Source organism: Ruditapes philippinarum, unplaced genomic scaffold (assembly GCF_026571515.1).
Source record: "Ruditapes philippinarum isolate M1 unplaced genomic scaffold, ASM2657151v2 ctg6449_1_1_1_1, whole genome shotgun sequence".
Taxonomy (NCBI): Eukaryota; Metazoa; Mollusca; class Bivalvia; order Venerida; family Veneridae; genus Ruditapes; species Ruditapes philippinarum.
Window position 1 is genome coordinate 26,737 of NW_026866909.1, and position 23,263 is coordinate 49,999.

A 23,263-nucleotide genomic window follows, 5' to 3' on the forward strand; every position below is an offset into this window, starting at 1 on the left:
TTAGTTATCCATGTGATATTAAACAAATAGGAGAACTAAACACGTGAAATATTTATTACAAAGTGAACATTCTATTGCCGTGAAACATTCTCTTTACACATATGTGTTACATGAGTGCGGACATTGATTCATTATGCATGTTAATTTCAGAATCTTAACAATTTTATTATCCTATTGAAAATTTATGGTTGCTTATATAATTTACTCAATTAGCAATTTATGGACATCGATGGTTTTGATGTATGAATATGTAGCTGCAATTTGCCTATAACATTTTTCCTTTTCTTTAAAGTTGAATTCTCATTAATAAAATTAAAGTATACAAAGCTATAGTCTACTGAACATCTTATAAAATACTTTCAAAATACTTTTATTAATAAAGTTGGTAGTAAATTGTTTGATAAACGGATAAAACCGTATTTCAAAATAGCAGAATTATAGGCCTATTTTGTTCTCGAACTTTTCTGTATTCTGTTTTCGTACAAACTTCATGTATATTATCAAATGGCAGAAAAAGTTCTACGTTACAACTTTCTATTAGATCATAAAACCAATACAATTTTACAGTCTGATTCATTTCATGACAATATTTTAGAAGATACATTGTAAAGCTTTATTATAAACTTATAAATGAAATATTGAGAAATATTGATGTACTAAAATGTTTATTTTCAATGTTCGTGTTTTCACTGTAAAAAAATATTTTTCACTGCTGTGAAACATATTTTTCGTATTTTCACTGGTGTCTTGTCCAAATATTTTCTTTTAAATTCAGCCAATACACAAAATTTAAGGGGAAATCTTGAAATTGTAATATCAAAAAGAAAATGTTTATAATAAACAAAAATCTTCTTTTTTCTATAAATACAAGATTTATTTTCATCGAGTGGTATGAAAACAAATATTTCATGAGTGGCTGTATTTATAGAAAAAAACTTGAATAGCCTCTATTTATACCCTTTAAAAAATAGAAAAAAAAATAAAAAGAATAACAATGAATATAATAATATGACTAAAACACGATCAATCATACCACTATTACATCAAAAATGATATAAAAAAATGTTTTGGTATTCAAGAGAGCATGATTAAGACGTGTTTGAAGAGACAAAAAGAAACCGGAAACCACCTCTTATAATCGTGATAATTAATCTAAGTGGTAGCTTGTATGAAGTAAGTGCTCTGTTCAACAGAGAAGATAAATCGGTTTGATTTGACACATCGATGATGAAAAAGTCAGTAAGAGCATGTGATTTTACAATCTAACTCAAAGAATCCTTTATTGTGATAAGGAAATATATTAGACAAAGGAATGACAATAGGATATTTATTGCAAATATTTTTTTCTAAGATGTCCTCCATATTGAGTGTTTTGTTTTTAATTTAATTACTATCTTGTCATAAGATGCGGTCAATAACAAGAAAGAATAAAATATAATAATACATAATTGTGCCGCCTTCGATGGCAAATTAGATGGATTTGTTAATAACGACGGAATTAAGATTTCTGTTTTGAAGAATTGTCATGTAAGACGGAATAAGGACGGAATTAACATGTAAAGCATAACTGTCATTTTGGAATTGGCAATTACATCAATGAGTTTAAATTTCCAAATTTTAAAGTATATGCCACACTTATTTAGTTTACATTAGCAAGCTAAGGAATGAGTGGCGAATCCAAAAATAAAGACTCAGCCTGGAAGAGGCCTGTTTTAACAGTGCAGATTATTGTTGACGTCATTTTATGGATTGCAGGTAAATATCACTTGTTTGCTTATAGAACCACTTTTCAATGTAGTAAAAATAATTGATTAAAAGATGTCTTCTGTAAGATACATGATCCCGCTGAAATGTTTTCTATCAAAATGATATTTTTTTTTATTACATGCTTTTCGATGGTTTATAGAAATATATCAGTGACATAAAACTGGTAATTTCACTGTTTGAAACAGTGAAATTACCACTTTGATAATTTCACTGTTTTGAATTTAAGCCCCTTTTGTTGTTTCAGTGAAATACCAGCGTGTTCAGTACTGGGTACCAACTTAATGACGTGACGTCGTAAATGACGTCACGTTGTATTATTATTTGGCGCGCTTTTCATTCAGTATTAGGTTAAAAGTCTTTTTAAAACGTTTCTTTAATTGAAATAAAAAGAAAATTTGTTTAGTTTAGTGTAAGATCGAAATATATTTCACCTTGTGAACACCAAAAAGTTTATATTTCACTCGTGGCTGCGCCACTCGTGAAATATACCTTTTGGTGCTCACTCGGTGAAATATATTTCGATCTTACACTGAACTAAACAAATATCCTCTATATATTTTTATTTTCTATTTATTTATCTATTTATTATTTTTTTATTTGTTTTTTGTTTTGTTTTTTAATTGTTTCGTGACTTTGTTTGACGTTTTGTTGTCGTTGTTATAGTTATTTCATTAACAAGTCTCTTGTGATTGGAACTGTTATCACGTGATCGAACGCTGATAAAAAGTTGATGAATTTTATATCAGTCTTTCAAGTACCTTAAGTTCGATTTGAATTTTATTTGTTTACGTAAATACGCCACCATGTTGTTTAAAGACCCATTATTAGCCCCAGAACTGATCTAAAAATCCTTTTTTAAGTCTCTACAAAGTTGTACTCATTGGCCATATAGTTATAAATACGTAATTATAGATACAAGGGTACTCCTGGTATGGTAATGTTTACGTAAATTTGATACCGTCATTTTTTTAATCATCAACATGTATAAAATGACCATCTACATGTATAGTAAATGAATCTTAGAGAGGATACCTTGATTTGTAACTTGCTAATATTGCGCTTTTTTAAATAAGACACTTTATCACGAATTTAACGTCCAGTCCCTTTTTACTCATATAATTATTTACGTTTTATTTTCTGGTCGTTTTCGTATTCACGCATATTAAATATTATAAAGAAAGTTCTCTAAATATTCAACCTCGGTGTATGAATCTTCATAAATTGCAAAGATTTATCATAAACCAATTTGTGATATCTTAAGTTCTTCATGATAAGAGAAATTGAACAATGCTTCACAGAAGTCACGTGTCACCTTATCACAACCACATTAGATTTGGCAAATTCAGCAAGGTTTCAATATGCATTTTATAGTGTTAAATTAAAATTACGGTCAAAATTTAACATTTTCGAATTCTGTATTTATTGATATATTGTACATTTTTTGATATTATACCTATGACTAACTGTAAATAGTACGCCTCAGTTTGTCGTGAATAGATGATGTAAAATGCATGTTTTATGCATTCTTGGGTTCAAAATGTAAAAGTCAATTAATAATATACACATGAGGGTACAGTTGACATAATTAATATGTAAATACATATAGTTAATTTACTCAAGTTAAAACTAATCAGCGTCATAATCGCACTATCGCACGCAATAATTCGTCGTTTGTTAAAACATGATTGTGTTTATTGTATCTTAGACAAAGATAACTATTACATTAGTAATATATTCCAAAAGTTCTTAAACGAGAAACAGTCGTAATGAGCATTAATTAAATTGCTGTTCGGGGCGTTTTCCCTTTTAACAGTTTCATTCTCTGAAACACCCAAATAGTTAAGGATATTAATCACGTGTCTTATTACTTATCAGGCGTCATCTTAAAATGACAGTTTCAATGTAAGCCCTATAGTCATGAAGTAAGGCAATTAAACGCCTTTATTTAAAAGAGTAAACCATGTTACGAAATTGTACGACCTAGCAGCTGCCTAGATTGTTCTATTATAGTTCTGTTACACTGAAGGTCGAACGCCTCATACTGATCGAGCCAAAATGTCAATGGCTTGCGGCCTTAATTACTTCCGAGTGCCAGTTGTACTGCTGCATGGCACGTTATTTTCATAAAGTCCCTGGGAAAATCAAAAATAAATCATTATGGTGATAATGTCAATAGGTTCATAGTTTTGAACCTGTGCTTAAAGTACAAAATACCACCGAGACACGTAATTTTACACACGTGTTCAGCGCGAACTATAGGTGAAACAATGACGTAATTTTGAAAATAAATGTGAAGTAGTTTTCCACACAGTATACATTGTATACATTTTGCAACAACAAGAACACAAATAGATATATACTTGTATGAATCTATAGTATATGTACCCAATGGTGGCACTTTCTCTAAGTCAGACTTAGCGTTAGGTTGACAATCTTTTTCTACCATCGGTATAATGGGGGCAATCAGTTGCCGTCCGATTAACTCAATAAGTGGAGCGTTGGACTGTGAATCGGGCGAGCCGGGTTCGATTTCCGGACGGTGCAGGTCACTTTTGTTGTGATTGATAATGAAACCCTTTCTACGGCCATTTGCACTGTACCTTTGCTCTGACATGTACAGAAGTTATCAGTTCCTTGCGAAAGTGTAGGCAACTTGTACTGGTAAACTGTTTGACAGCATGCCCAGAAACGGTGCGGCGGCTAAACTCTGATAAATTTAATGAGACTTACTGCCGTGACCCGGAGTGAAAACTTCTATCACCACCACCACACCACGGAGCAATAAGTTGCTAAAAACAACACCTCCCTAAAAATGAATTAATGAATAATAATAATAATAATGATGATGATAATAATAATAATGATAATAATAATAATGATAATAATAATAATTCATTCATTCATTCATTCATTCATTCATTCATTCATTCATTCATTCATTCATTCATTCATTCTTATCGTTCGTGCGTTCGTTCGTTCGTTTGATTTCTTTTTTCCTTACAATTTATTTATATATCCTTAATTGTTATTTGTCTTTTTTAACACAATAATTAGGTTCTGTATAATTTAACAACTACATAAAGATACTTTTCAAACTAGGAGAACGCCAGGGGCTATCAAAAATGTTTATTATATTTTCCAGTGTTTGGACTTACTAATGGTCTTTTATAATTGAAAACAAATATACCACTCTTTTAGATGTACATTCCCATTTGATTTTCTTCAAAAACTCGCGATTTCAAATTCAAAAATTCATATTTTCACAGTTTTAACTTCAAGAAGTTCAAATGTTCCTACATGTCTTCCGTGGGGTTGTCCTAGTTTCATTTTAAGCAAAGCTATCCCTATATACATTTGTTGTTGCATAAATCGAAACTTGAAAGATACTGTATCAACAGAGTATACAGTAAATATAAATAACTCAAAACGTACTTTAAACAAACTACAGCTTACGAGCAGATCGACTCTTATGGTGAACATTTCGAACATGCGTTTTATGTTTGAATATATATGTTTCAATCATGATATAATTATAAAGCAAATATTCTTTGCATGTTTGAATACAAGTATTCTGTTCTGTGATGAAACCGTGCTGTGCTGTGATGTGCTGTGATGTACCATGCTGTGCTGTGATGCACCGTTTATTTTCTGTTTATTTTCTTCATTATAGTATTATCAGTTGTATTCTGCTGAAATTCGAAATATGTGTGTTAGTTCGCTCATTTATCACACTTCAGTGCTGTCAAATTTAAATAAATTATTTTCTAAATCATGTCATGGATGAAGTTAAACCACGGGTATATCCAATAGACATCAAATAACATGGATACGGCGGAATTTCAAGTGGTTTAAAGCTGTTTTATATAAGCACAATCAGATTATTGTTATGTCAGAATTTGAACATCAATTCTCTTATCGTAAATTTAATTTTTATTTAAATGGTTATACAAATACCTCTCATAAATGTTCTGTTTTTGAAAGGATGTCAAACAAAACTATACTTAAACGTTTGTTTTACTTCTCGATATCTATTAAAAAAAGAGTCTCCTACATTTGATAAATTCATTTGATCTGACTATTGATAAGGTTATTTTATTAGTTTTTTTACAATTTTGTGTCAGTTTAAAGGGACTCCACTGAGTTTTTTGTTTGACATAATGTTACTGGAAAGAATTTTTCGAAATTAATTTTCCATTACTTGTAGGTCTATAATAATAACTTGTGTGCAGAATTTCAGATCAGTTTCTCACTACGTTTTTTCCGGAAAAACTATTTTAGTTGTGAAAAAATGATCCAAAATTAAAAAGCGTAGCAACGCTTTTTACTTAAATCGGGCTAAAAACAGCACACAAAAAGATTTAAAGTTATTTCAGAGTATATCTATTAATCATTTTATGTTTTTGGATTTAAGTGCCCAAATTGATGTATGTAAGAAATTCAAATTTTAAGTTTTAATGCTTTGGAGCCTCAGTTATGTCCTTTTAAGCGAACTCTTTTGTTTTATAGCAAAAAATTATCAAGTTTAGAACAGAACAGAACAGAACAGAACAAATATTTTATTATTTTCAGACTTGAGCATATGCTCCTCATCTTAACAGAAATACAGTATATATCAAGGTATCACATAAACATTACAAAAGTATTAATATTCTTATATAAATATATATACACATCAGTACATAATTATTTATCATGAGAGTGATATAATATAATGGTTATTTATACAAAGTCGGATTACAATTATATTATTTTCTTAAAATATCGAACAATTGTTATCCCGGCAAGAGAAATGCACTTGGCTACTAAGTATTTCTAGAGCAATATTATATTGAAACAAAAGCAATAAACTATAGTACTTCTTTGGAATATAATACTATTACAGACTCAAATAATTTATACAATGAGACTATGTTAACAAATTACTCCTTATTTTCAATGCACAATTCAGATAGCAAGCTAGATTGTTCAAAGTGTGTACATTCTTTGATTTAAACAACTGAGTGAGTTTAAACACACTAGGACGTTCGTAAAAATAATTGTCTATATATCGTTTTCTTACACTTTTATACTTTGTACATGTTAAAATAAAATGATATTCATCTTCAATGTCATTTGATCCACATACTTCGCAAACTCTCTCGCTCCTTTCTATCCTATTTTGTCCGTATCTACCGGACTCAATACGTAGTTTATGTGAAGAGAGTCTAAACTTTGTTAAAACTTGTCTACATTTTTTTGATTTAACAACACTCAGGTAATCCTCATACACAAAGTCTTGTTTAACATTCTTATACACAAATAAAACACTATTGTTAGTCAAACTACTATTCCAGTCTTGCACAAAAGTATCTATTAAACGCTGTCTAAAACATATAATGAAACAGTTAATGTCAACATTTTGTGGTGATTCCCAAATATAGCCGAATCCATAGCTATATAATAATTTCTTTACGTTATGAGCCCAGTTTGTTTTTTCATCTTCCAGCATCAAATCATAAATTTTTCTAATTACGCAATTTTTCGTATTCAAAATTTTAAGCCAGAATTTAATAATTCTGATATAGCGATTAATATATAAAGGAAAACGTGCAAGTTCACCGTATACACCAACATTACTAGTGGACAATTTAACATTTAGAATATGTTTGCAAAATTTAAGATGTATTCTCTCCATTTCTTGACATTTTGTATAACCCCATACTTCAGCAGAGTAATTTAAAATAGAAACACAAAAAGCGTCAAAAAGGCTGCACATAGTTTTTGGTGTAAAATCAAAGTCTTTAGTATTTGATATTAAGGTATTCATTGCTTTTAGCGATTTTCCAACTAGCATTTGAACATTCGAATCAAAACGACCGTTAGAATTAAAGACCGTGCCTAAGTAATTAAAGTTATCCACTATCTCCAGACGATTTCCGTCATAAGTCCATTGTTCGCTATTTTTCAGTCTTCCCCTCCGTCGAAATACCATCACTTTTGTTTTGTCAATGTTCACTTTTAATCCCCATCGATCACAGTATGTGTGTAGGTCATTTAAACTTAGATATGGTAGAAATAATTTCTTCAGATAAATATGTTTAGAGTCTCCGTTTCCCTGTGTCGGAAAATATACTATTACGTTTATAAATAGGGTCAGTAAAATGATATGTGAAATTATATTTTATTATTCACATGGCTGATTAACACAATATTGATAGCATTATAATAACAAATAGAACAATAACTTATAAATGATATTTTAGTAATGATAAATATAGAAGATCATTTGGTTGAGTATGAACTCGGCCGTAAAACAATATCTCGCCTCGCCACTTAGCTCAAAAACCTTCCCGCTTTCTACATTATGGCAAAGATCCGAAGAGAGCTCATGATCCCTGGGTTGAGGCCGTCGTTAGGTCATCACTCCCTTTATCTTATATTGCAACTGATATGGTTGATGTGGCCGAGGAGAAATAAGTAAACAGTATAATTTTGTACTTAGTCAATAGGGGATGAGTGTAATACGGAAGGTCAAGGGGTCAAACAAAAGTATTGGATGACGAGCATGTAAATTAACGTCTTTTATCTGGCTATCTCACTGATAATCAAATTAAACAAATTGTTTAACAGCAATATTTGATTGTCGCGAGTCCTATTTTAAGGTAAATAAAACTCTTAAGATCGGCATCCGTTCGGTTAATCCTAGGTCACGTGCGGACTTGATTGTTAATAATTATTCAGAATACATTCTTAAATATCAATCGAACGCGCGCGTTCATTGTGGTCAAACATAAAGTTTCATGAAACGGTCAATGTGTTCGCCCTTAAACCCTGTAAGGAAGTCATAAACCACTTTAGATACATCGATATCAGGCAATTAACATTTTTGTTTGCCGTAGTTTATAAATAATATCATCAAAGTAAATAAATATCGGATGGTCGTATTGTAATAAATCTAATTATGGATAAAACAATAACTTAAAAAAAATACGAAATTTAGCCTGGATATGATTCAAGCCATGTGTGGTATTTATGAAATGCGTATACTCAAGTAGTGGACTTTTATTTCTTAAATGTGGTTTAAAGTTTGAATTTCGAGTAATTGACGTGTTGCGCTGTCAGAAAATGTGACTTTATTATTTCGCCTTTTTTTATAAAACAGTTTTTGCAACTTTAAATTTGAACTATAAACGGAAGTTGTAAACTAATCTTTTTTTTTGTTTCGTGCCAAATTTAAAACTTTATGCAATGTTTAAAAATATTTGATTGTCAAAATTGTTTGATGTCCTCTATTTAGATAAAAAAAATGGAACGTAAAATGCGCGTTTATCATAAATCTAGTACAAAAATGGATTATAATATAGAGAGACAGGAATTTACTCTAGTTTAGATTTAAATGACCGATAGTGAAAAGAACATAGCAATATAAAAAGGCAGTCTCTGAAAAACGGCGCTTAAATTCAAGTGGATATCATTATGGAAAAGAATGTTAAGAAATCTCAGACATTGGGGCACAAAATTAAAGCTCGATATATTGTGGATATTGTTTTATGGTTGGCAGGTATTGTTTTCTTTTTAATAATTTTTATGTTTATATCTCTTTCCCTTTATTGAAATCGTTTTTTATTTATATAATGTCCGATAATACGTATTAACACGTAAGTTATTTTTATGAATGAATATTTCCTTGTAAAACTATAACTTGAAGTTCGATAAATGTTCCTGTTTTTTTTTTTTAAAAAGGGAAATATTTCATTTACGCTATCCCAATTGAAAGGCGAATTATGGTATTGAATTTGCGACATTTATTGAATTTACTTAAATATAAAAACACATGTAATTAGTAGTTTTGTTCGTTGCATTATCTTTATTTTAGCATCAATATAACTAAGTTTGCTAAAATATTATTATTATATTATTAAAATTATTATTATGAACATCATTTTTGTTGATGATGTAGATCTTGAAAATGATGGTGTTTTTGATTTGTGTATGTCAACACATGCATCAAAACTTTAACTTTGTCAGCCTAAAAGGTAGAATCGTTTCTTACCTTAAATGTTATCTATAATTTTCGTAATAAACGAGTCAAGTTATTAAAGAACATTGGCGATACTTTTATTTACTTATCAAATGTTAGTGGTATTGATATTTTTAATCGAACGAAAGAAAGATAGAGAATGAGAGAAAGCCTTAAATAAATAAATAAAAAAAAAGAAAGAAAGAAAGAAAGAAGAAAAAAGAAACAAATGGTGTAAAAGGAACTAAACTAGGCAAAACTGCAAGGATATCTACCTCTTTAGAAAATTCGACTACTTTAACTCCTGCTGATAGTAAAGAAGTACGAGTAAACTAAGATTTAAACCAAACTTTGTGACAATCATGAATAAATTTAATTATCTATCAGTCCGTCACTACATAAACACTTCACATAATGTAAACTGATACTGGTATATCAAAAATAATAGACAAGATTATTTATGAATTGTTCTGACAGGGGTGTTTATTTTAAACTTAACAATAAAATGAGCTAATAAAATGATTTACTATCATCATTAAGTGTCATCATCAAATATATCACTTTTAATTTCGGAGTCGTATTTTTTGTTTCATTTTGCAAAACAATTAACTAACAAAATCGATTCATATATTTTGCTGAAATTTGAAAAAAAAAAACAAAAAAAAACAACAACAACAAGAAACAGAAAGAAAAAACAACAACAACAACAAAACAAAACAATGTTCACGATCACTTTTGCAAAAGAAATACGAACGATTTCTTAAAGGTACATTATGCCTTAGAAACGAATACATTTACTGCCTCATAAACTGTATTACATTTCAAAAATGGTTTTATACAACGTTAAAGGGTTATTTCTGGAAGAAAATAGCGCGAAATGTGAAATAATTTGTCAAAAAAGATAAAAATGGTTCAGGTAATTGGCCAACGAATAGCTCATTGGAAACATTAAAAGTTCACCCAAAATAACAAGCTTTTCAGAACTAAAAAAGAAGCATTTCTGAAGCATAATGAGCCTATAACATACGCAAGTCATGTTATGAATTTCATGATAATTCTATATTACCAAGTCAGTAACAACATACACGATCATTGCGTGTATGGCAAAAAACATATTTAGTTTACTAAATTAAAACAAAACAACAACAACAAACGAGCTAAACGATACAAATTAGAAGGTCAAGTCGGTCTTTTGATTTTGAAATTTGAACACATGTTTTTTTGCAGGATAAGTGTCTTAGTGATATAAAGTACAACAAGACATCATAAGTCGTGGGAATTTCCTATCATCCTCTTAAACGGCTGAGCGATGCAATAATGACAACTGAGATTCTGACCTGTTAAGACAAAGAGCTTATTTTGTCCTAAATAAGAAATCTTTAACTGCACGTCTAAGTGTTAATTTTTGTTGATAACTGAATTAAGAAAATTAATTAATTTAGTAATTTATGAATTAATATTTTTGTTACATGACCAGAAAGTACAATAACAATTGTGTAATGAGCTGAGTTGTTTCCCTAAATTATACAATTACAATCTATCTGCATATGGAAACACGATATTGTACTAATTGCAACATGTATCAATAACTCATTATTCGCTGGTTAAGAAGTTATTGTTTACCTCAATATTATTGTATTTGTCCAACCATCAAATTTAGATCAATTATGCAATCTTGTCAATAAATAAATGAAAAAATTAAAATGAAAACAGAAAAAGAAATAAGAACTTTCAATTTAGCTAAAGTTATTTATTGTGCTGTTTATAAGAGAAGCTCTAACAAATCATTATCTATAAGTATTTATTATATACTTATAAATGAAATATTGAGAAATATTGATGAAATAAAATGCGTATTTTCATTTTCCGTATTTTCACTGTAAAAATTTATTTTTCACTGCAGTGAAACATATTTTCCGTATTTTCACTGGTGTCTTGCCGGACTACTTTCTTTTAAATTCTACCAGTACACAAAATTTAAGGGAAAGTTTTTCAAATCATATCGCAAAAAAGAGAAAAATGTACATAATAAACAGAAAATTCAAGTTTTTTCTATAAATACATGATTTATTTTCATCTTGTGGCATGAAAATTACCATATTTCACTCGTGGCTACCGCCACTCATGAAATATTTATTTTCATACCACTCGATGAAAATAAATCATGTATTTATAGAAAAAACTTGAATATCCTCTATGTATTTGTTTTTATATACTTGCTTTATACATACTGTCATATCAATAATTTTTATAGAAGTTTTGGAACTACATACTATTCTGTTTTCATGTATTGCAAATATGATATATCCGCCACCATAACATTAAGATGAGCATGTATTTATTCATATGTCTTGATGTGACTTGTTGACAAGGACAATGCTTCAAACACTGGACAGTAATTGTGCCTCATGATTTCGCTACGATCTGGAAGAACAAACTATCATTTCATAACATTGTCTTTTGTTCAGAAGTCAATTTGTTTTTAAGTATCTCAACAACTTCGTTTAAATTATTCTTTAAGTTATCAAATAAGAACTTGATGGTTTTGTTTAATGTTTTCTTTTTCATTCGGCATGAGTAAGAAAACAACTGTTACTGAATAAATTGATCCCTAAAAATACTTTTAAGGTTAGAAAACATGTTTTATATGACACATAATACAGATTTATTTTACATGCATAGTCGACACATTAAATCTTACATAAAATCTTGCTGACATGATTGAGTTCATTAAATCACGAAAAAAATATTCAAACAATGTCATTAAGAGGTCATGCCTGCATACATCTATCAGATAAACTTCTTTCAACACAAGATGCACTTGACGATAACAAAACAGAAATGAAAAACAAAAGGACTAATTAGAATGTATGCAAGACTTCTGTCGACAAATGTATTGTTTGACTGCCGTTTAAACATTGCTGTAATTGCACGATTCAAATTCGCGATAAGTGCAATATTGACCGAAATACAATGCTTGAAATAGAATGTTGTCGGACCAGGTCTGTTTATCCTGTTTAACGTCTTTGATGCACAGTCTCTGTTACGTCATTGGATTTTGTACCAGAAAGCGTTCGTTGCTTTCATTTGTCGGTTTCAAAAAGCCTACTCCCTTTAAGCTGAATTATTAAATAGTGACAAATGCAATGATGTGCACGTATGTAAGACTATTTCTGGCCTAATGCTATTTTTCAGTACATACACGAGCTTTTCATATTGTTTTACACATATTTTGTAAAAGATTTTTTTAATGTGTACTTTTTGCGCACACGAATTTCATACATGTACATATTTAAAGACATAATGATTTGTTCTGTTCCCTAATCAAATATACAACTTTTTATTACATGTTTTGCAGTGGATTACTGAATTATAACGGTTAATTATATTCTGATAATTTCACAGTAATGATTACCAAATATAATTTCACAGTAGCCGAACTATATTTGGCGTAAAAATAAAATATTAATCATTAATGAATGTTTTTTTTCAGGGGAAATGTAGTCAATCATAATAAAAAATGTACGTGATAACTGTAGTTCGTAAATATTTACGAACGTTGTGCTGAAAAACATCTAAAATCTAAAAATAATCATGGAATTATATTTTGCTTCAACATTGTGACGTCATTATTTGATGACGTCATGAAGATAAGAGCATGGCGTTACGCGGCAAAAATCAGTAAAATGGTGTAAAAATCGTTAAAAAATCATGAAATAAACAGAAAATTTGTTTGTTTTACATGTAAGATCAAATAATATTTCACTCGTGAACCCCAGCTATTATATTTTCACTCCTGGCTACGCCACTCGTGGAAAATATTGCATCTGGTGTTCACTCGGTGAAATATTTTTCGATCTTACACTGAAACAAACAAATATCCTCTATTTATCATAGAAGATTTACTAAATTAAATGACGTCACGCTTCTAATATAATTTATCGGATGATTATCAAACATTTTATCTCCTAGCTAGGGGAGCTCGGTATAGTTTCTATTATAAGTCAAACATATATTCAATCAATTTCAGGCACACCTTTGCAGCATTTATCCTTTTTGCACGCACGAAAAAATTAAGTTTTATGTAGTTTAACACAAATTCTTCTTAGCTGGTAAATCTGTGTACTGTATAATTTTCTTTAAATAAGCGAGATGTGAAGGGGTCAAGAACTTCAAACTAAACATCTTGATCTATAACTTGACCTATAAAATCTGAGCTATATATACCTATACTTCCATGTTCTTCATATTTACTTTACAGTTGCAATTCCGACGCTATTCCTATTTCTGCAAGGTAGACCATATGAGGATGGGTTTTTCTGTGACGACAGGCGTCTTAGTTACCCATACAAGCCTGATACAATATCTACAACAGAGTTGATCTTAGCCGGTTGTCTAACAGCAATAGCTGTAGTAAGTATTAGTATTTATGAATTTCAATATTCAAATATATCATAGCATCATTTTCTTCAAATCAATCTTACATTTTTCAAAGTTTTTTCATTCTCTTCTGAAATCCATAAGTATCTCTTTTTAAGAATTCCACCGGTGATAATGCACAGAATGAAAATGCCTTCACTAATGGTCCCACGGCTAAATGTCTTAACAACAGTTTCCAGAAGATTTCATGATCGTCATTGATGAGTTACAGAACATACAAAACGGTTAATCCAAAACAATATCATAATATTTACTTCATACCCTAGTTCATTGAACTATGATTTCTTTTTCGCTACAGATAATATTCACAGAAGTCTTGAATTATCTAGATAAGAAATGCCGGCGACCATGCCAGCCTGTCGATGAAATAACTTATTGCATTAAGAGTTGTGGTGTATTCCTTGTCGGCTTTGTAATACTGGAGCTTGTGGTAGAGGTTGTTAAAAACCAGATGGGCATACTCAGACCTAATTTCTTCGCCGTTTGTAAGCCCAAGTTCAACCAGACATTATGCCCTGGGTAACTCATTTATAATCATCTACTAGTATAAATTTGTTAATGTCGTGTGTTACGATACGTTATGTTTTTATGTGATATTAATGTAACTTCATATCTACAATGTTTAAATTACAATCATCGAATAAAACATTTCTTAATAAATTTGACACCCACATGTGTATGTGAACTTTCACCCAGTGACGTTTTTAATCATTGGCATCTAATTTACAATTTTTTTAAATTTATTCAAATTATGAGCTTTGCTAGTTTAATACGAATTCTACCTTCATCCTTCTTAATGTTTCTAATCTTTTTTTTTGTTGTTGCTTTAAAGGAGCACATTTATTTGGGATCTTTAACTGAACCTCTTTTTTGTAGGTATATATCAGACTACACATGTACAGGAAATGATTATGGTGAAAATACTTTGCGACAAAGCCGACAATCGTTCCCTTCCGGTCATTCAGCGTTCTCCATGTACATTGCGACATTCTTTTGTGTAAGTATTTATTTGCTTAAAGTATTAATCGTTATTCAAATGGTCAGTTACATTTTAATGTAGCTATATTGCTTCTACTTATGAAACCTAGCGTTTCTGTTGTAGCTCACAATATATGTGACATATACATACATATATACATATATAATAATGCAAAAATGAACCTGCAAGGTATTCATTTTTATTATGGGACAGCCGTCTAATATCATGATTTTAAATTACCCGTAAAGACAATTAAATAAACAATTTGAGATCAATGTATATCATTATATTTAAAAACAAACAGAAAAAAACTAACCTTTACTCTGATAGCATCATCAATTAGTAATAAACTACCGAATTCGTTGTTTTGTTTTGTACAGATATATATTCAAGCACGCCTGCAAATAAAATTTTCCCGGATTCTAAAGATCTTTCTCCAAAGCGGGTTAATATTCTCTTCCTTACTTTGCGGCATTGGACGTGTCACGGACAATAAACATCACCCATCTGATGTCATAGCAGGCTTTATATTAGGCATCACCGTTGCTGTATTTGTGGTAAGCATTTTAAAGTTCTAAACGAATTTCTCTACTTTATTATACGGATTTAGGATAAAAAAAACTACTGAGTTGCCTTCTTATTTTATTTTACATATATCATGTATATTAAGTGCGCACATGTATTTGAATAACATGTTTGCAAAGGAAATAAACTTAAATCCTTATCTTATCATTATGCACGTATCTTGGAAACTAGCCTGCACGATCCGCTCAAAGAATATTACAGCAAACCAAGAAGTATACACATTGATTCTCGATATTTGTATTTGCAGTGTAAAACAGCTGGACGGAACATCTTCAATCTTTCCTGTGAAAATGATAACGACCTCTCTACAAAGTCCCTAACAGAATCACGTGATTGTTGTTGCTATAGTGACCAGACATCAGAAGCGGAACCACAGACACCTTCCCCTTTACTGCCAAATGAATATATCCAACGTTTAAATAGCGGACTAGATACATTGACGCCTTCACTTAAACCAGTTCCAAGTAAAAACACTCAACAATTGTCTATACAAGTTAAACCAATTCGGCATTTAGAGGATTTTTGAGAACTTTCATTATTGACACTACAAGAGTGTTTGATATTTATTTAAATGCAGCTGAATTTAAAGGTTGTATACTCTTAGTTTAACCTTTATAACATTGATTGAATATATGTAAAACATTCAAAATGAAATTCAATTGTGCGACAGTTTCTTCTATGTAAAGTATATTACATTTGTGAAGAAGATATTGCTGTATTAATGATACAAGAGAAGAAAAGAAATAAGGATAAACTGTGTTTTGTGTTAGATGTATAAATCGCATTTGAGTTGTGCAATTGCATAAACATTACTATACGTATTCATTTCTTTAGTCGCTAAAATATATAGAGTCAAATGCCATGCATTGTTTGTATGCATATATTTTTTATATGTCTATATTCTGTTGATATGTCTTTCTGATGAAGATCTGCAGACTTTTAGTAAAGTACTAAATTTATATAGTTGAGAAATCATTCAAGAGTCAAAATTCATTTTTTACGTAATGATAGCTCGAATGGTATACAATATTAGGGTATAGAAACTTAGTATGCATTTGAGTAGGACTCCTCGAATATTCGATTATTGAATGCAACTTATTCATTGTTGAAGTCCATGTAATGACGTTGATGTGTGTACAGTGTATATCGTTATCACAAAAGATAATTAAATATTACAGTAAAAAAATCAATGCAAAGCCGGACATTAGCAACTTGTTTTGATTCTTTCCAGAACCATTTTACTTTACAAAAGAAATTGATATACCAATAGTATTTAAAATACCAATTAGCTGTAAAACATTTGATATCACTTCATGACTGTAGTTTCATGTCATACATCAGAATTATACAAAACCAGATGTTCTTTTTTTGAAAGTGGAAGCCTTATACAAAGACAAATGTTTTTGGAAGTGGAGGCCTTATACAAAGACAGATATTTTTTTTTTAAACATAGACAAATGGTTTTAAAAGTGGAAGCCTTATACAAAGACAAATGTTTTTGGAATTGGAGGCCTTAGACAAAGACAAATGTTTTTAAAAGTGGAGAAATTATACAAAGACAGATATTTTTTTTTTTAAACATAGACAAATGGTTTTTAAAGTGGAGGCCTTATACAAAAACAAATGTTTTTCAAAAGTGGAGACCTTATACAAAGACAAATGTTTTTTTTTAAGTGGAGACCTTATACAAAGACAAATGTTTTTAAAAGTGGAGACCTTATACAAAGACAAATGTCTTTTTGCAAGTGGAAGCCATAATGTCTGACATTAAAACCTTGTCAGACTGTACATGTAAGTGATGCTTGCGACTCGGATGACACATCTATTCCAACATCTAAAACTGTATATATGTACGGAATCTGTTATAGTTAAAACTGAGATATAGGAGTAGAGGATAAAACACTTTTACCAACACTTTTTTCTTTGCATAATTTTCACAACGGATTTTCCATTGTAATTATTAGAACAAATGCAGAAGCTTTATTTTATTTGTTTAGGATTCGTTACCTTTTATTAGATATTAGAAACAACAGCAACCCAAATTCTAAGCAGGTTTGAAATTATGTAAATTATAAAATTACATCAAAGCAGTCTATTTATAACACATACTTGTATATATTAGATTCACCCAAACATGTTACAGGATTAATAACCACAATTAATCAGAAGTGGGATACTGAAACTGCTTTGCCCGTCTGTCTGTAAATCGTTCTGTGTGGAATCTTTCTACAATAGCATGAGAAGACCTTACCCTACCGTTTTAATGTGGAGAAAATCTATTTAACTTATTGACTACTGAAAAAATATTAAAAACATTGCCTGTTTTTGTTCGGTCGTACACTAAACATGGAGTGCTCCGTTTTATTAACATTCACCCAAACATGCTTTTATTTCATATTTTTGTATGGCATATCAGCAAATTTCAACATATCTTTTTATACAAAGGTTATATCTAAGTCAGTGGCGTGTTTCATTCATTCTAAAGATAGATATCAGTTGCAAATATTTAGATTATCTTGTCACCAAGACATGAATATGTTGATCAATATACGATCGCAAAATTGGCGGGATGAAAGAATTATGTGAGATATCAGATTTTATGTAAATCAAGTAATGAAAAGAAAGGTATACGTTCTTCATACTTAAAACCTTCAAAATATCGGAACATCACTTCGCTTTTACAAGTTTTAAACCGTACTTAAACTTGTATTCTATTCAGAATGTCTCTGAAAATTTACCTTCTCTTCTTGTTAAAAACTTTATTTTTGATAATTCTTGCTGCTGTACAAGACTCCAACTTTGCCGTAGTAACCGATCTACTGAGTTCCATTGTGTCAACAGTTAATAAAGATATTACATTACTTTCAGCCGGACATGAACACGCTAAGTCAAACCAAGCATGTTGTCATGAGGGCGACCACTAAGGTTCCCTTTTAAAACATGTGTATATCAGTTTATACACACTTCCCTATAATTTCACAGTGATATAAAAAACAACCCTTAAACACTCCCTCTGAGTCATAATTATCATTTTAACACAACATTAGAATCACCAGTTAAAATCGAATTCTCGGAAAACATTCGTTGAACATTAACTTTGATGAATAGCTACCTCTGTATGTTTCTTATACATGTATCAATCTGTTATTCAGCATATTTAAAAAAAATCTAAAATATAGAATTTCAAATATGCAAACGACGTTATAGCACTCGAAAATGTTATAAAGATAATCCTTATCATTTGATTGCTGTTCCACTGAGGTGAGATACGCTTTGACAAAAAAGTTTTTTTTTTAATTTCCTTGATGCAATTTTAAGATTTATCGTTCTCTTATCTTAGATGACACTCTCGGAATTTGCAATTAGGTATTTTCTTAATGTGATAGAAACAGTTTTTTTCCAGATATTTCAGATACTTCGAATTACCTATTAAAAGCATATACAATTCTTACAAGGACGAACATAAGCTAATATAATACTTTTATTCACTTAATAACTCGAATATTTGAATTGATGAAAGCAATAAATATCGCTGCTTTTTTTTTAAAAATCCATCTTAGCCTATACCTGTCAATAACCGTACTACATTGTGAGGAATTTATGTGGTAGATTTGCCATTGTCTATCATGACTAACAAAACAGTGGAATATTAGTCTATTAGTCACACGTGTATACTTTAATAAAAGAAATGTTTTTTTTTCCATTTTGAAATGTTAATGTAAAAGATATCCTAACACAAATGGTTGAAAACTTATATATACAGCTATTTATGATTTATAGAGGATATCCATGTTTTTCCTACTAATATAAATACGTTATTTACTTTCATCGAGTGGCATGGAAATAAGTATTTCACGAGAGGCGGAAAACAAGACTGATACATTTATTATATACCCCTTATATACACCAGTGAAAGTACGGAACATATGTTTAACAGCAATGAAAAATAAATTTGTACAGTGAAAATACTGAAAATAAGAATATGCAATTTATTTCATGAATTATTTCCCTAACATTTCATTGATAAGTTTATTACACACAATTACTTAAATTATTTTAGATTCGATACTTCAGCTACATGAAATTTTCGAGCACAATTTGTTGACGTAAAAAAGAAACTCAGATTATCGCCGATATTGTACATTTTACTGATTTGTGATCAAAAAATCATCTGTGTGGTTATCAGCAAGTTTCAGACTATTTATTTATAGAAGGTTATATCTATGTCAGAAGCGTGTAACACCCATTCTGTAGATTTATATCAGTTACCAATATTTAGATTATCCCGTCAACATAGACATAGAAACATTTATCATTATACGATCGCAAACTTCCGAGTTACTTTCAAGATGTTAGATTTTATTTGGAAAGCTAAAATGCTTGATTTAAATCATCTTATGCAACTGCAGATACATCTACAATACAATTACAGTTTTCATGTAATTTCACATTTAGGCGAAACATAGTATTATAATTAGGAATATTTATTATCTCAATTTTTAATCAATATTTAGGTTTCCATTTTAATACTATTATTTATGTTAAATTTGGATCTTTTCGGCTCAAAAAAGTTGTTAGACGTAACAAAATAAATTTTAAACAATTTGATATTGTTTGTTTGTAATGACTAAAGATACACAACAAAAATGACAGTAAGCAAATATTTCTCGATTTAAGTATTTGTTAGTTTTTCGGTTGAACAAATATCCTTTGTCCTGCTTTGCAAATACTTCCTTGTGGCATAAGAATTGCACTGTGTTATCGTAAAGAAGACTAATGGAAGTCTATGTATCTTTAGCTCCAGAATGTAAGGTGGCTTTGACATTGGTATTGATTTAAAGATTTTAACAACCAAGGTAAGACATTTCCAGTTCCTGTGCCTTATGACCTATACTGTGTTGGTGAAACCAAACAAACAAAATTAAAAAAAAGACAATTAACATCACTATTGTTTGTATCTTTGTTTTGAATACTTTATTTGAAATCATTAAACTTATTAAAAAGAACACAGTGGTATCACGTTCGTCAAATCAAAACAGCGTGCATCTGCAGTTTGATATCAGTGATATAGATTTTCATAACTTGACTTTTTTATATCAATACCTCCATTAACATTTTCAATCTTAGTCTATTTATCTCTATTTTTGTTTCTGCCCCGCAAGAAGTTTGTCTGTCAAAGTATTTTCGAGATAAGGTGATATCATTGTTCAAATTCGTACATTTTTTTTTAAAACACAGACAGAAAAGTAACGTATATATTTAGATTGTGTCATCAACACAGACAGTCCTGATGATCACTATACGATCTAAACCTGTTGAGATGATAAAACATCAGTTTTTCTTTTTTGAACATTTTCCTTGTATCTTAACGTCGATTTCATGAAAGTGTAGCATCTATTTTAGCTATTTGTATCTGCAATATGACGGTGTGTGTGTGTGTGTGTGTGCGTGTTGGTGCGTGCGTGCGTGTGTGTGTGTGTGTTTGTTTTTTATCACTTGAAAACATCTTTAAAATAAATCTTTAATATTGTAACTGCGTCTCAAGGTTTCAAGATATTCATCAGGTAATCTCAAAGTAAGAAGCTGGTAACACGAGTTTGATTTTGGATGGATGTAAAAGTATATATCGTTATTGTTATTTATGCTGGTTCTTAGTATGCATTGCTTTGAATTGGTTTGGATTTTGTAAGATTCGGTCGTCTTCTTTGTTGACAATCTAATGTGCACACTTGAACCGCTGATGAAGTTCTCTTGCTTCTATATTCTACTTCATATGTAGATGTCTTGTTGGTTCAAGTATTTATAAAACAATAGGTTATGAGGAGATTTTATTAAGTACGAATCAAGTATACGAAATTGTTATTTTTCTTTTTCAAAACACATTTCCATTCAGAAATGCAATAAAGAGCCACGCAATACAGAAATTAAGATAAAAACAACAATTACACCCCGGAAGAAAACGCGATTCAATGCAAAATGTATAAGCAAAACATACAAAAAGAAAACCAACAAAAATAACTCCCTGCATTCCAATGAGATCAGGCATATCTGTAGAAGTAAAAGTTTCATCGTCTCTGGAAAAAAATGATTTCTTTGCAAATTTGGCCAAGATCAAAATGTGGTATTTTCAACATAAACTGATACATATGTTGAAAGAAAAGGGGAGATATCTTTCATTGTAGAAGATAGTCATGTTGATAACATGAGAAAGGAAAAACGAAATACCGAAGTTACTTTTTTTAATTTAAATTGCAATCTGTTATACATGTAGGATTTGCATTGACATAAAGGTAGGCTTTAAAAAAAACCGTTAAACGATATGCACACCTTTTTAAGCATTTTGTTGCACTTTACTATGACATGATCTTATATTATAATGAGCTGTGTCAATATAAAAACATATAAAATGTTATGTTTGAAATACATCTAATATGAATCGAAATCAACAGGAAATAGACCTGGCACTGGAAAAATCTGTCAAAAGTCTGATCCCATAAAAATTGCACACTCGGTTTGATTGAGTCTGTACATGGGGGGGGGGGGGGTTATGAAAAAAGCAGCATCCCTTACGCCCCCTAGCACTGGCAGTGGCACAATTTGTGGGAAAGCACAATGGTGGTTATAATACTTACCCTGCTAATACTAAAATCGATTAACCTTAGCCACCAGAATAGGGCAAGGACACCATGCCCATCAGTTAAGTCTGCATTGGCTCTATATTATTTGTTAATAATCCTGTTTTTTCTGAAATTGATCATGGACACAAAGTGCCAGGGATATTACCTTTTTAATGTACTTTTTCAAATGTTATTTGGATATGGCATTCCTTTCTTTAATTGCGTACACCTTCAAATTTGGAATAAATATTCACAGAGCTTGAGTTTTATTCAGAAAAGTTTATCTAAATTTATATTTAATCATTTGCTACATTATATAGCAGATTTCTTCATGTATCAGAAGTGCGTTTTTTTCGCAAACGAAGGTTATGTATCCTTCTTATTTTGTTTCTTGACATACTTTTTCTAGTGAAGTTCAACAGTATTTAAGTTATGATAATTGCCAGAATACTTCACAAATTAGCTAAAACTATCATTCTGATATGCCTTGTAAGTAACTTATCATATTTCGCCCCATTCTACCTACTGCAAATTAAAACGTTCTTGACATTCGGCAATATAGTTACATGTACTTAAAGACAAGTGATTTTTTAACTGTACAAATGACATAATTATGAAATGTTAATTACATCTTAATCTGGCATTTGGGGTATTACATTGATGTCGCATGTACTGGCAAACGAAAGTTCATGTTAGGATTGTTAAAATCATACAACAATCAAATCCATTTTATTTGACCTCTTCAGATATTATTGATATACATTATACTCATGCCCGTTGCAGGAAGTAAAACATGACATATAATTGTAATTTATAATTTAATATTAAAAGCTTTATACATGTACATGTATATATGGCAGAAAAATGTTGTTTTTT

At 30.3% G+C, this 23,263-nt stretch overlaps 1 protein-coding gene across 2 annotated transcripts; it reads left to right on the forward strand.

Annotated features, from left to right (window-relative positions):
- The first annotated feature begins 1,181 nt into the window (after nucleotides 1-1,181).
- LOC132734174 (phospholipid phosphatase 2-like) lies at nucleotides 1,182-16,952 on the forward strand. Of its 2 annotated transcripts, none has more exons than XM_060720884.1 (6): nucleotides 1,182-1,755; nucleotides 14,028-14,179; nucleotides 14,505-14,725; nucleotides 15,083-15,203; nucleotides 15,566-15,742; nucleotides 16,018-16,952. In XM_060720884.1, exons 1-6 carry the CDS (start codon nucleotides 1,665-1,667, stop codon nucleotides 16,294-16,296), a joined length of 1,041 nt encoding a protein of 346 aa, XP_060576867.1. In that variant the 5' UTR covers nucleotides 1,182-1,664; the 3' UTR covers nucleotides 16,297-16,952. The 2 variants fall into 2 exon arrangements, with proteins under 2 accessions (XP_060576867.1, XP_060576868.1); XM_060720885.1 differs by lacking the exon at nucleotides 1,182-1,755 and adding an exon at nucleotides 8,502-9,307.
- The last annotated feature ends 6,311 nt before the right edge of the window (nucleotides 16,953-23,263 follow it).